The sequence below is a fragment of the Narcine bancroftii genome, chromosome 2, assembly GCF_036971445.1.
Source record: "Narcine bancroftii isolate sNarBan1 chromosome 2, sNarBan1.hap1, whole genome shotgun sequence".
Taxonomy (NCBI): Eukaryota; Metazoa; Chordata; class Chondrichthyes; order Torpediniformes; family Narcinidae; genus Narcine; species Narcine bancroftii.
In genome coordinates, this window is record NC_091470.1 from 301,704,476 (window position 1) to 301,717,766 (window position 13,291).

At 37.3% G+C, this 13,291-nt stretch overlaps 1 protein-coding gene across 2 annotated transcripts in view; it reads left to right on the top strand.

The window, feature by feature from the left end:
• st18 (ST18 C2H2C-type zinc finger transcription factor) overlaps positions 1–13,291 on the top strand; it is a 184,293-nt gene that overhangs the window by 102,181 nt on the left and 68,821 nt on the right. For both annotated transcript variants that reach the window (XM_069921506.1, XM_069921507.1), the window contains one exon: positions 11,979–12,172. In XM_069921506.1, coding sequence (XP_069777607.1) covers positions 11,979–12,172 — 194 coding nt within the window. The remainder of the gene's footprint in view (positions 1–11,978; positions 12,173–13,291) is intronic.

Genomic DNA, 13,291 nt, shown 5'->3' on the forward strand with positions numbered 1-13,291 from the left:
TCATCCTGGAAGCAGATGAGAAGGAGAAAGAGGAATTGTGAGAAAGGAATGGAATCCTTACAGAAGATGGGGTTGGAAGAGGTTGTTGTCGAGGTAACTATGGAAGTTGGTGAATTAATAGATGTCTGTGCATAGATCGCCTCCAAAAATGGAGGCAGAGGGATCGAGAGAGGGGAAAAAGTTACCAGAAATGTGCCAAAGGAGTTAGAGGTCAGGGTGGAAGTTGATAGCAAAGTGAATAAAGATGACAAGTTCATCATAGGTGCATTAGGCAGCACCAAATTAGTCATCAATTAAGTGGAGGAAGAGTTCAGGAATCTTGCGTGTGTAGGCTTGTCACATGTTTTGCTGCACATAGCCAACAAAAAGGCAGGCATACAGTAGCTGGGGTGCATTCAGGTTCCCATAGCTAACCCCTTGATTTGGATAAAGTGGGATGAGTCGAAGGAAAGATTATTGAGGGTGAAGACAAGTTCTGTCAGCTGAAGGAGGATGGTGGTGGAGGGGGTTTGGTTGAGTCTATTGTCGAGGAAGAAACAAAGGGCTTTGAGGCCTTCGGTATGGGAGATGGTGATGTATAGTGACTGGATATGCATGGTGAAAATAAGGCAGTTGAGTTCACGGAGCTGGAGGTTGTTGAAGTGATGAAGGTCGTGTGATGTATCAAGATCAAGATTCAATTTATTGTCATGTAATAAAGTCAAAGCAATATTACATGGAATTTGTTTTCATCTGCCGGAATGAAGACAGATTCATCCATTGGCATTACAGTCAGAGAAAGAGAAACAAAAGAGAGTCTCCTCAGAGACACTATGTGTCCATGAATTTGCCATGCTTTCGCTGCCCCCGCAACCACACACTATCAAGTCCTACAGTCCAAGCCATCAGCAACTCCAGCTCCAGGTCTGAACCTCTGACACAATCAGGAACCTTTCAGTGCCAAATACATTTTAAGGTATTAATCTTGGAGCCATGTTTCTTACTTTTAAACACAATATAAAATGCAATAATTTAATTCTAATTTAATGTAGAGATACCACACGGTTACAGGCCTTTTGGCTCATGATCTCACACTGCCCAATGACACCCATGTGACCAATTAATCTACTAATTCCGACTTACTTTAGAGCATGGGAGGAAACTGGAGCAACAAAAGAAAACTAATGCAGTTGTGGGGAGGACATGCAAACTCCTTACAGACAGCAGTGGATTCAATCCCTGGTCACTGGTACTGTTGTAGTTTTGCACTGATAACTAAACTTACCATGCCTTAGGTGATCTTGTTATGATTGCTTATCTACAGAGGATCCTTTATAAATGATTTTATTAGCTGATCCTGTCCCTGTTTCATTACTCATAGCTAGATCTAAAATGGACTGTTTCCTGGTTTGATCTGCAATGCATTACTTTAAGAAACAGTCGAGAATATTGTCCATGAAGTTGTCCTCAAGGCTATCATTGCCAATTTGATGTATTCAATCTCTGTGAAGGTTAAAGTCTCCCACAGTTATACTTATACAATAAAGAATACTTTTCCTGCATAGAAACATGGAACACTACAGCACAGAAAACAGGGCATTCAGCCCTTCTTCTCTGTGCCAAAACTTTATTCCGCTAGTCCCGTTGACCTGCACCCAGTCCATAACACTCCAGACCTCTCCCATCTGTGTATCTATTCAATGTATTCTTAAAATTGAAGTTTGAGCCTGCTTTTACCACATCAGATGGCAGCTCATTTACATCCCTTCCACTCTCTGAGTGAGGAAGTTCTCCCAATATTCCTCCTAACCTTTCCCCTTTCACCCTAAAGCTGTGTCCTCTCAAATTTATCTCTCCCAATCTAAGTGGAAAAAGTCTATTCACATTTACTTTGTCTATACCCCTCATAATTTTTTAAACCTTCATCAAATCTACCCTCATTTTTCTATACTCCAAGAAATAAAGTCCTAATCCTTTTAATATTTTGCTGTAACTCAACTGAAGACTCAGCAGCATCTTAGTAAATCTTCTCTGCACTCTTTCAATCTTACTGATATTCTACCTGTAGTTAGACAACCAGAACTCCACACAAATATTCCAAATTTGGCCTCACTAATGTATTATATAACCTCACCATAACATCTCAACTCCTATACTCAATACTTTGATTTATGAAGGCCAAAATGCCAAAAACTTTCTTTACAACCCTGTCTACATGTGATGCCACTTTTAGGAAATTATGTATCTGTATTCCCAGATCCCTCTGTTCCTCTGCACTCTTAAGCCCCTACCATTTACTGAGCATATCCTACCTTGGTTTGACCTTCCAAAATGCAACACCTCACACTGGATTAAATTCCACCTGCCATTCTCTGACCATTTTTACAGTTGGTCCAGATCCCTTTTCAAGCTTTGAAAGCCTTCCTCACTGTCCACAACACCTCCAATTACTGCAGGCACCCAATTATTTCCTGATTTATTTTCTATCCCACAGTGTTGCTACTTTAAAGTGAATACAGATCACTCTTTCCCTTGATGTTTGTATCTCCACCGAAACGAATTCCACATCTTGATCTTCTAAACCAAGATCATTTCACACACCATCCCAATCTCATTCTTTAACAAAGCTATCTCATCTCCTTTTCTTTTTACCTATCATTATGAAATGTCCATAAACTTGCAATACTTACTTTCCAGCCTTTATCACACAGTAACCATCTCTCCTCAATGACTATTAGTTCATTTTTATTTGTGCCATCAATTTCATCCATCTTGTTACAATAACTATCTCCCTTCAGATTAAGAGCCTTTAATTTTGTATGCATATTTAAATATTTTACTGTGATGTCATGTTATGACACCATAGGGTTTTTTTTATTATCAACTAATGTTTATGAGAAATAGAAGAGACAATTTTTGTTTATAATGTGAATGACTTGCTTAATCAACTATGATTCCTGTAATTCAAAATATTGTTATTTGTTAATATATTTCAGGATTTTTCAGAAATATTTAACATAATGCTCACTGTTTCTGTTATTTTCTTGTTATATTGGGATATTGAATATTGACTTAATGGTGCTTTTTCATTTCTCATGTCTTCTGTTCAATACTTATGCAGAAAACACGGTCACTATTTAAATTATTCCAATTTATTTTCACAATATTACAAAGAGTCCATTTATATATCAGCTATGATAATAGTTCATTTGATGACCTGTGACCTTTTCACTTATGTGTCAGTCAGTACCCTGCTGTGCCGTTTGCTTGCCTTGTATTTCCTGTGCAGGTTCTAACCTTTAATGTTAGAACTAATTTATGTCACTGTGTCTCTGAGTTCCTTGTGCAGAGTTAAGCCCCATTTCTTCTTCCTGTTCATCAAGACTACAAATGCAAACTAGCTCACTGACTGTTTCTGGCAGGGTTCCATTCTATGTCTTTTTCGAAAGAGTAATCTGTGATCCAGACCTGGATTCTGCACCACAGGCTTGGTTTGGGCATTAATTAAGTTGCAGCAAATAGAAAACATTGAAAACTCGTGCTTCAATAATAATAATGACATTGGGAAACATTTTATCAGAGTCCATTTGTAAAAGGAAGACAAACCGAATTCCTATAATTTTGGCAAGTTTGGACCTGTCATCTGTAAAATGCAGGTTCCTAAATTATTGAAGGGTGAAGTTATTGAAAAATGCTTTGTTAAGCAAAAAAAAAATTGTAAACTAAATAGATGTTTCTCATTCCTTTAAATGTAAAAGCTTTGGTTGCATGGCAGACTTCAGGACTTTTGGCCAAAGAAATATAAACATTTAAGAAATGGTGTATCAATACAATATCTAAATGAGTAAAATATTATTTATTAACAATTATATATTACAAATTAAAATAATAAATATATACAAAACAGGTAGATATTAAACCTAAGGACTCTTCATGATGACACAGCATGATAAAAAGCTATTAAGCTCACCACATTCAGGTTGATCATAGATATGTATTTATAGTAATCCCACTTCCAAAGGTAAGGTAATTCTCTGAGGTTCATCTGCTCAACCAGACTCTCTTCTGAAATGCTGTCAACAATTCTTGCAGGCAGTATGCTCCAGGTATTCACCACCCTCTGGGTGAAAAAGTCCTCTTTAAATCTCCTCTGAACCTCTTAGACCTTACCTCAAATATATTTCTTCTTGTTTTAGCTACCTGTAGTATTGGTCCTGCACTCCAACTTTCTTTACCTCTCATAATTTTATATCTCTCATTTATGTCTCCCTTTAACTCCTCTACTCCAGGGGATTAGACCCAGATCCTCCATTTTCTCTTCATAACAGTGTAGATGTTAAGTGGATGTTTCCTCCAGTGGGAGAACCTGGAGTTAGATTCAATGTTTCAAAATAAAGGCTTATCTATTTAAGTCAACAATGAGGTCTTTTCTTTCTATGAGGATCCTGAATCTTTGGAATTATCTTGCTCAAAGGCATGATCCTGATTTAAGAAAGGAATGAGAAGTTACCAAGTTAAGCATGAATGAGGAATTAGGTAATCAGGAATGTAGAGCAGGTTCAAGTGGGGAAGTAGTCAACTTCAGTCCCTAATTCCTTCCTTTGCACACATGTGTTACTGGTGTCTGTCCATGTCAAATAACCCTGGAGGACAAGGTAAGATGCAGAATTGCCTCGAGTGTTCAGTCGATCATGGTGGTGTAGATAGTTGACCTCGTTAGAGCTTGCAATGTTGATGCTGCTAGAAATCCTGACAACTCCTTCCTTCCACCTGATGAAGCTCCATATTGCAAGGCACGGCTATTTCTATCGTACAGCAGTTTTTAATGCTGCAATATTAGGTTATTGCTCAATGTGAAAGAACATCTTCAAATACCTTTTCATAGTGAGCTTTCTCAGTGATGATGGTGGAACTATTGGATGGTTTCTCATTCTTCTTGTGACTTCTGTTGCTTGAACTCAATAGATTCTCATTTGTAAGTTATTCAACCTTGGATTCCCATGCCTGTTCCATGTCATTCTGATCTACTTCACCAATTCCAGCAACATTTACCCTCTTGACATCTTCTCAGAATTTATAAACCTACCAAAGTCATGCTCACACTTGGGCCATAATTGCTCCTTGTGCTGTGCATTGTGGCCTGGGTCATGGCATTCCAAGAGTCACTGATGTAACTCCTTCCGATTGTACCTGTTCCAAATTTCCAAAATGCTGGTTTGTCATTGACGTTGGATGACAAAATGACGTCTTATTATGTACTGCAGTAATAAGTCCTAAACATTCCAATGGTACCCTGGCCCAGAGATTGATTCAAAGAAGTAATTCTAGGGGGAAGTAACACCATGGCCATTACTTGCCATGTCCTGGATGAAAATCTAATGTCTCGGGACATTATGAATGATAACCAGGGTTCTTTTGTCCAGATTATTTCTTGTACATTATTATTCATTGAAGGAGAGAAACTATGAAATATAATCTTGGAAGAGCACCATCATCCATGTCCCTTTGTTAGGTTGACACAGCACTGGAAGATTGGGCGAATAAATATTCCTTTAGAGACTTCAAATTCCATGAGTGATAGATTGAAATAGGCTAAAGCTTTCCGTCAGCTTCAGCATTGCATTAAGGAGAAAAGAGAGACAATCTTTGTCTGCCTTGAAGTCTGAAGCAGTGTTCACATCTGCTGAGTTCATCTCTTCCAAGAGGCACATCTGACCCACATTAAACACTTGTTCAGGAGAAAAGCCAACCATCTTGATGATTCACTTCAACTTTTTTAGATTGTGTTCTGCTGCCATGGTTTAGATTTTTACTGCCTCCCCTCAAGATGAATATTATGTAGATTTTCATGCTACTTGAAATACTCAAACCATCTATCACTGGCCTTGAATTTATCATCGCTCTCAGGAGATTCAACATCCTCCTCATGTTTCTTCAAGTCTTTCTGTTACAATCTTGCTTTTTTTCTGGAGCATCATCAAATTCGTGCATGCAGGCTGTTGATTTTGATCTTACCACCGCATGCAACTATTATTCATTCCCTATATTATAATATCTCTGTCCTTCAAAACAAGTGGAGTACCTGCATATTGATATTTTGGGTAATCACTTTTATTTTCTCTGCAGTGTTAAAAATTGTTTAAACTTGTCAACATTACAAGATTTGTCTAATGACCAGTACCCACTTTTTCACTGTGATTAATTACACCCTGTATCATACTCATGCTCAAAGCTGATTTCATGCAGGAGATCTAATCTTCAGGACTGTTAAGACATTTTGAAGCTATGTTGAGGGCTGCACTGAATAAAATGTGATGAATCCTGATAAAATGCAGAGCACTGCTATTTGAATGGGAACAAAATGCCATAGAAGGAAGAGTATGGGCTCTGTGGGTGCGGGTTGGGAGGTGGTGGGGAGATTTGCACTCTTTTTATAATGGCAAAATTAAAGCTTTGTAAATCAACAATATGTCCATAAATGGATCTCGACAATATAATGAAAATATATAATTCAACTATGCATAAAGTAAATAATATCTGTATTACCAATATTATATCATTCCAAACTCTCAAAGTCAGAAAATTTGAAAAAAAAATTGAACTCTATCTTCTCCCACTGAAAGTGCTAAGATTATTTTTCTTTAAACGTCTATTTTGCTTTCATAATAGCTTCAAATCATAATGATTTTACTAATTTTTCTCAGGCCGACTGTCCTCATGTGATTTTCAGTGGACCGATATACACACTATCATTTGCAATAGACTTAGAGGGCAATGAATAGTAGAGGTTTCTCTGATTTTCTTCCACAGTTTTTTTTTATAAATTGACAGAGCACTCAGGGATGGAGCAAGAAGCATGAGTTCTGCAACATTTCTGTTTCAGTTCTGCTGAAAGTAACAGTAGATCAGGATAATACACCCCCACAGACCCCAATCCACCAACCCATGGGCCTCCAATGTGTCCCATAAATTGATGTATTTTACTGATATTTTTTTGTGAACTTGAATGAAACCAAGAGCATTTTCAGTAAGTAGACAAGAGAAAGGAGGAAAAGAAACAATAACAGCTGTCTCTGTGACTGAAACCAAAGAGAATCCCCTCCCCATGGACTATTTAAGGCTTGTCTTCTTCCTTTTCTCCCAACATTGGTATCAGCTGCATTCACATTACCTCTGTGAGTGAGCAAGATTATATTTCTTTTGCAGTTCTGGCTTGATATTTCAGTTTAGCTGGCTGATCTGAGCCAAATGCATCATTGCAAAACAGTCTTCTATATGACTGGCAGGCGCACCCATCTCCCTGCTCTCTTTCCATTAACAATGACTGTGCATCATGTGAATTCTAGTAACATTCATAGGGAAAATACAAGAAAACATGCCAAAGCTTTAAGAACTGGAATGGAAAATTATTTTGTTGTTAAGTATGACAAACATATGCCTGTTTCTAATTCTCTGTCTTCCAATTCTGGTATGAAAAGCTCATCAAGAGAAAGGGAAAGATCTGGAGTTAATGAGCCAAAACAAAATCTATCCTCCCTGAAATCAAGCCTGAAGTAATAAAAATATTTTCTTCAGTCATAGAGACACTAAAACAATGGTAATTCACATATCAATGTCATACAAGGATGGAACTGAATGAGTCCCTCATTGATAAATTGGTGAAAAAGAAAAGAGAATACCAAAATGATCATATGAGCTGAAAATTGTGGGAATGAACTCCTTTGATACATTCAGAGCAGGTGTCAGAACTGCAACGTGCTGTCTGTTGAACAACTTCACAAATGTAAATCACAAAACACGTCAAGTCATAATGATAAAACTGATGATGGAGTTCATGGCTGGCATTTGGCTACATCTGGCACCCTCCCAGAATGGTCCTGTATTTATTCAGGAAGTTAGATCAGTAGCTTTAGATTTCATGATCAAAAGCTCTGAATAAGATGGCAGTTTTAACTCTAAGTAAATTAGCTTAACTGCACTACACATGACCCAGCTAACTGCAGCATGCTCTATTTATGTGGAGGATTTACACTGTGTTCTCATATCCAAATATTATCGTTGTCCCAGAACTGTATGATACATATCTGTTTCTAGGAAAAACAGGGAAATCTCCAATGATGCATCGAATGAACATGCCTTATTGAAATTGAATTCGTTATCCTATGCTTTTAAGTGTCTCAATGTTAAGATTAAATCAAAATTGGAACTTCATAATTTTAATATGCTCAAGTTGTGAAGACTTGCGGAATATTTTATTGTAATTTACACTGTTCCTGTAATTTTGAGTGCGATCAGTGATTTCCCACTGTCTTATAGGACTGGCATCTGTCGATTTGTAAGTAGTGAGATTGCCAGTGGGAAGTGTTAGAATTTCTGTGCCCTCTGTTGCCTGCATGACTCAGAGAAACTGGTGGGATGGTATCACTTAAAGGGGGTGAACACTTAGGATCACAAAAGGGTTTGTTCATTATGGGCTGGTCCACAACATCTGCACAGAAATTATGGAATAAAAAGAGAGACACTCTTTGATTAAATGAGGTTTGCAACAAAATGTTTTAAGATCAATCAGCTTTAATCAATTCACTTTAAGATCAATCAACTATCACAATGAAATTAATGACCAAATATAATAGCATGTTTCGTTTCTGAATATGAAGTTAAAACATGTCAAATGGATTTAGTGAATTTGTAAGACTTTCAAATTATATTAAAAAATAATAATGCATTTATTATTGTTTTCACAAGATATGAATTTATTATCAATTAAAACCAAAATAATACAGATATAATAAAAGGAAAGAGTGAATTTAATTGTTAGTTGTCATGAGGAAAATGATACATTGATGGGTATTTAAGCAGACAGACTTAGGTTATCATTAATTGCACTCCATCATTTCAGCTCTTCTCCTGATAAGCAAAATAGCTGAAACAGATTTCACATATTTTGAGTATCTACAGTTTTAGGAACTGGATTTCAAAATACTACACTTGCAGCAGAACTTCTCAACACAATTGGCCTTTAGTAATATAAGACAAAACAGCAGATGAAGCTACATTATCCCTTGACTTGCATCCGCATCCACTAAACCTTGACCGACATATCTCAAATCCATTTTAACACTAATCTGCATAGCTAATGATTCTGGTGGTTTCCAAAAGTGTGTCTATCTTATCTTCAATAGACCAACTAAAAACATCCTTCTGTCCCTTGAAGGAGTGGATTCTCAGCCCTCTTATAATTTCATTCCCAAAAGCACCAATGTAGTCATCAATATAGCAGAGGAAGAATTGACATGTCCTCCATCTTTAACAACTTACAGATCCCTGAATTCAGCCCTCTTATTTTAACCATGAATGTTCGATCTCAACAGATCTCCATCCCCCATACTGAAAGCTCCAAAATACTTCATTTCTTTCTCAACAACAGACCCCAGCAATCCCCATCCTCCACCATCCTCCTTCCCCTGGCAGAAGTTGTCTTCACCATCAATAACTTCTCCTTTAGCTCATCCCACTTTCTCCATGGTATTCACATGGTACCCAGCTGTGCACGCCTTTTTGTTGGCTATGAGGAGCAATCCATGCTAAAAACCTACACAGGCAAGGCTCCTCAACTCTTCCTCCGCTACTTTGATTACTACATTGATGCTGCCTCCTGCACATATAATGAGCGCATCAACTTTATCCACTGAGCTGCTAACTTTCACCCTGATCTCAAATTCACTTAGTTCATCTCTTGCAATACTCTCCCCTTTCTCAAACTCTCGGTCTCTTGGGAAACAAACTTTCTACAGACATGTTCTACAAATCGCCAACTCCCATTGTTACCTCGACTGCAGTTCCTGAAAGGATTCTTTTCCTTTCAGTCAATTCCTTCATTGCATCTGCTCCCAGGATGAGGTCTTCCATTCCAGGACATTTGAGTTGTTCTCCTTCTTAAAAAAAAATGGCTTCTACCCCATTTCCATCAACACAGGCCTTATGCATATCCCCTGAATTTCTCACACATCATCCTTTTCCCCTTCCACCCCTGAATGCATTAAGGACAGGATTCCCCTTACCTCACCACCAGTCATGCCTTCATCTCTCCTCCCTTCTGGTGAAATCTTGACAAAGGACTCAGGCCCAAAAGAAATGTTTCCTTTAGACATTTTGTGGCCTGCTGAGGTTCTATAGCACTTGTGTGTTAAATAAATATGAGCATTACATTGCACACAGTACGCAACATGTGACCTCACCAAAGTTCTGTCATATAATTTCCTTATTTTTGTACTTCATACCTTTTCAATAAGTTCGTGCTATCATTGCAAATGATTTGAGAAGAAACATTCCAAATAAATTAATTTTATCACAGCACCGAATCAATGCCAATCATCAATCATCCATTAACACTCATGCTATATTAATCTAATTTTTTAATTCTTCCCACATCCTCATCGGCAACCTTGTCTTTGATTCTACCATTCATCCAAGCATGAGGGGCAATTCACAGTGATTAACTTATCAACCAGCACACGTTTGGGATGTGCGAGCACCCAGAAGGAAGTCACATAGTCACAAGAAGAATATGTAAAAGCCTCAGAGACTGCACCTGAAACTTTACCCAAAGAGGAGTAATTTTCATATACTGGAATTATTTTCCTGTTTCCTGCCAGATGTTGGCATGTTCCACTTTCCAGGTAGACTTTAATGTGATCCACTCCACAGCCTATGCACTGGTGCCATTTAGCACATGACACATACATTGTATCTTGCATAAAACACCAACTGCTATTTCCACAGTGACAGACAGAGACATCTGAATAACTTCAACATTTCAATCTGACAGAAAATGATGAAACTGTGCTAAAGTTGGCTGGTTTCAGGTTATTTGGTATTAATTACTGTGCTTTCACAAGTTGCTGCTTGGTCATTAAATTAATGCATAATTCAAGCCTATACTGCTTTTCTTTACAATTACTTTTTACGACAATTCCAGTTTTACTTTCAGAAAATTTATCACCGATTTGAAACGTTGCTTCTTGGATTTCACTGAATTTCTTTGTGACTCTTGTGGCTTCAGTAAAACTCCTCAGTTTGAAGGAGTTCTCAAAATTCCCCAGATTTTCACAGTAATAATAATTTCAATGAATAAGAATATGAATGAGTACAAAGTCAGCTTCAATCTGTTAATTACAAAAGATCATTAAGAGATATTCCACAGTTTACCCCAGTTTCATTAATTTAGCTTAAACATAATTGTATGATAAATAGGAATTGGTAATAATGCTGGTGTTGCTTAGCAGCATCCAAATCCCTAAAAAGAAATACAGGAACATAGAAAAAATTCTTATATTTATATATTTGTGTGAATTATAATTAAATTAATGAAACTGTTAATTTTCGGAAGGTATGGTTAGATGAGATAAAAAAAAACAATTCAATTGGCAGGTTCCTACACTAAAGTGACACAATGGCATTACAGTTGGTGCTACTGCCTCACAGTCCCATGAACCGGGTTCAAATCTGAGCTCTGGTGACCATGGACATTTTTTCCCTTTGACCCCAAGGGTTTTACCCATTTTTCTCCCACATCCAAAGTCAATTGGCCTACTGTAAACCATTCCTCACGTAGGTGACTGTTGAGTGAATCAGGCATTTCAATGGGCATGTGCAAGGAAGTAAGTCACAGGTAAATAAGTGGGGAAATGAGACTGATCATTGCTCTGATGACCGGAAAAAATCTCAATGGGATGAATGCCCTTCTCTATCATAAGGCAAAATGAACATAAATCTCTACTCATTATTAGAGTGGCTAATTATATCCATGTTTCTCCTGCAAAATTAATGCCTTCCAGCTACAATAAAGCATCATAAATGTACCCTGCCAGTGTATTCATGAACATGTTAGCATTTACACCCAACCACCTGTGGCAGTGAACAAATAGAATTCAATAAGGTGACTTGTTTGTGAAAATAAATGTTTAATTCTGTATATTTTCCCTTTAAATGTCTCATAGCTGTACTGGGGCAAAAAGGAGAAAGATGCAGGAACAGGAACTGGGAACATCGGTAAACAAAAGAAAATCCCTTCTGATGAAACCACGTCACTACAGTCCCAGCAAGGACTGTGAAGAGGAAAGTGAAGAGGGTAAAGACTGTAATGAGATTCTGACAAAGATAGATAACATGGAAAACCACAGACACTTGTTAGGTAATACAAAAAGATCATCCTTGTTAGAATATAGTCCAAGGACTTTTATGAAACTATTCTTTAAGCCAATAGCAAATCTAAGTGGGTGTTTCAGTCCATCATTATAATTATAACTATCTTCTAATGACATATACTCCTTTTCACTGATGTTTTACAGCCTGGTAATAAAAAAAAGATATTGTTATGTAAACGTGCATTTTCCCCATGTCCAGTAATCTGTGGCCAATTGGAATATATCAGCGCAGTGTAACTTAGCAACAGTAGTAATTGTTGCTTTCTAGTGCTTTTACTTAGTACAATCATTCCATTAGCCATGTACAGAAGTGGCCAAAGTAGTAGATTGAAAAACAATTCAATGAATCATGCAACTACCAAATATAATTCCATTTTTTTTCATTTATGTGTACTGTTACATTTTGTGCTGTTTTTAATCACACTGATATTTTTTGCACATGTTTGCCTGATTCCACATAATTAGAGGTGCATTTATTTTCTTCTCACTGCCAATATTTAAAAACACTGAAACATTTATTCAGGATGAAAAAAATAATAGTTACTTGCTATTCATATTTTAAATTTTCTTGATATATTCCTACACATAAAATGTTTTGCTATACTTTTGTTCTACAATAAATATCCATTTTACATTGAAACAAAAAAAAACATAGAAAACCTACAGCAAAATACAAGCCCTTCATCCCACAAAGTTGTGCCGAGTATGTCCGTACATTAGAAATTACTAGGCATACCCATAGCCCTTTATTATTCCATGTACCTGTCCAAAAGTCTCTTAAAAGTTCCCATCGTATCCACCCCCACTATTATTGCCAGTAGCCCATTCCATGCACTAACCACTCTCTGTGTACAAAACTTACCCTTGACATCTCCCAAGCACCTTAAGCCTGTGTCCTCTTGTGGCAACCATTTCAGCCCTGGGAAAAAGCCTTTGACTATCCACACAATCAATGCCTCTCATCATCTTATACACCTCTATTAGATCATCTCTCATCCTCCGTCACTCCAAGGTGAAAAGGCAGAGTTTACTCAAACTGTTTTCATAAGGCATGCTCCCTAATCCTGGCAACATCCTTGGAAATCTCCTTTGCACCCTTTCTATGG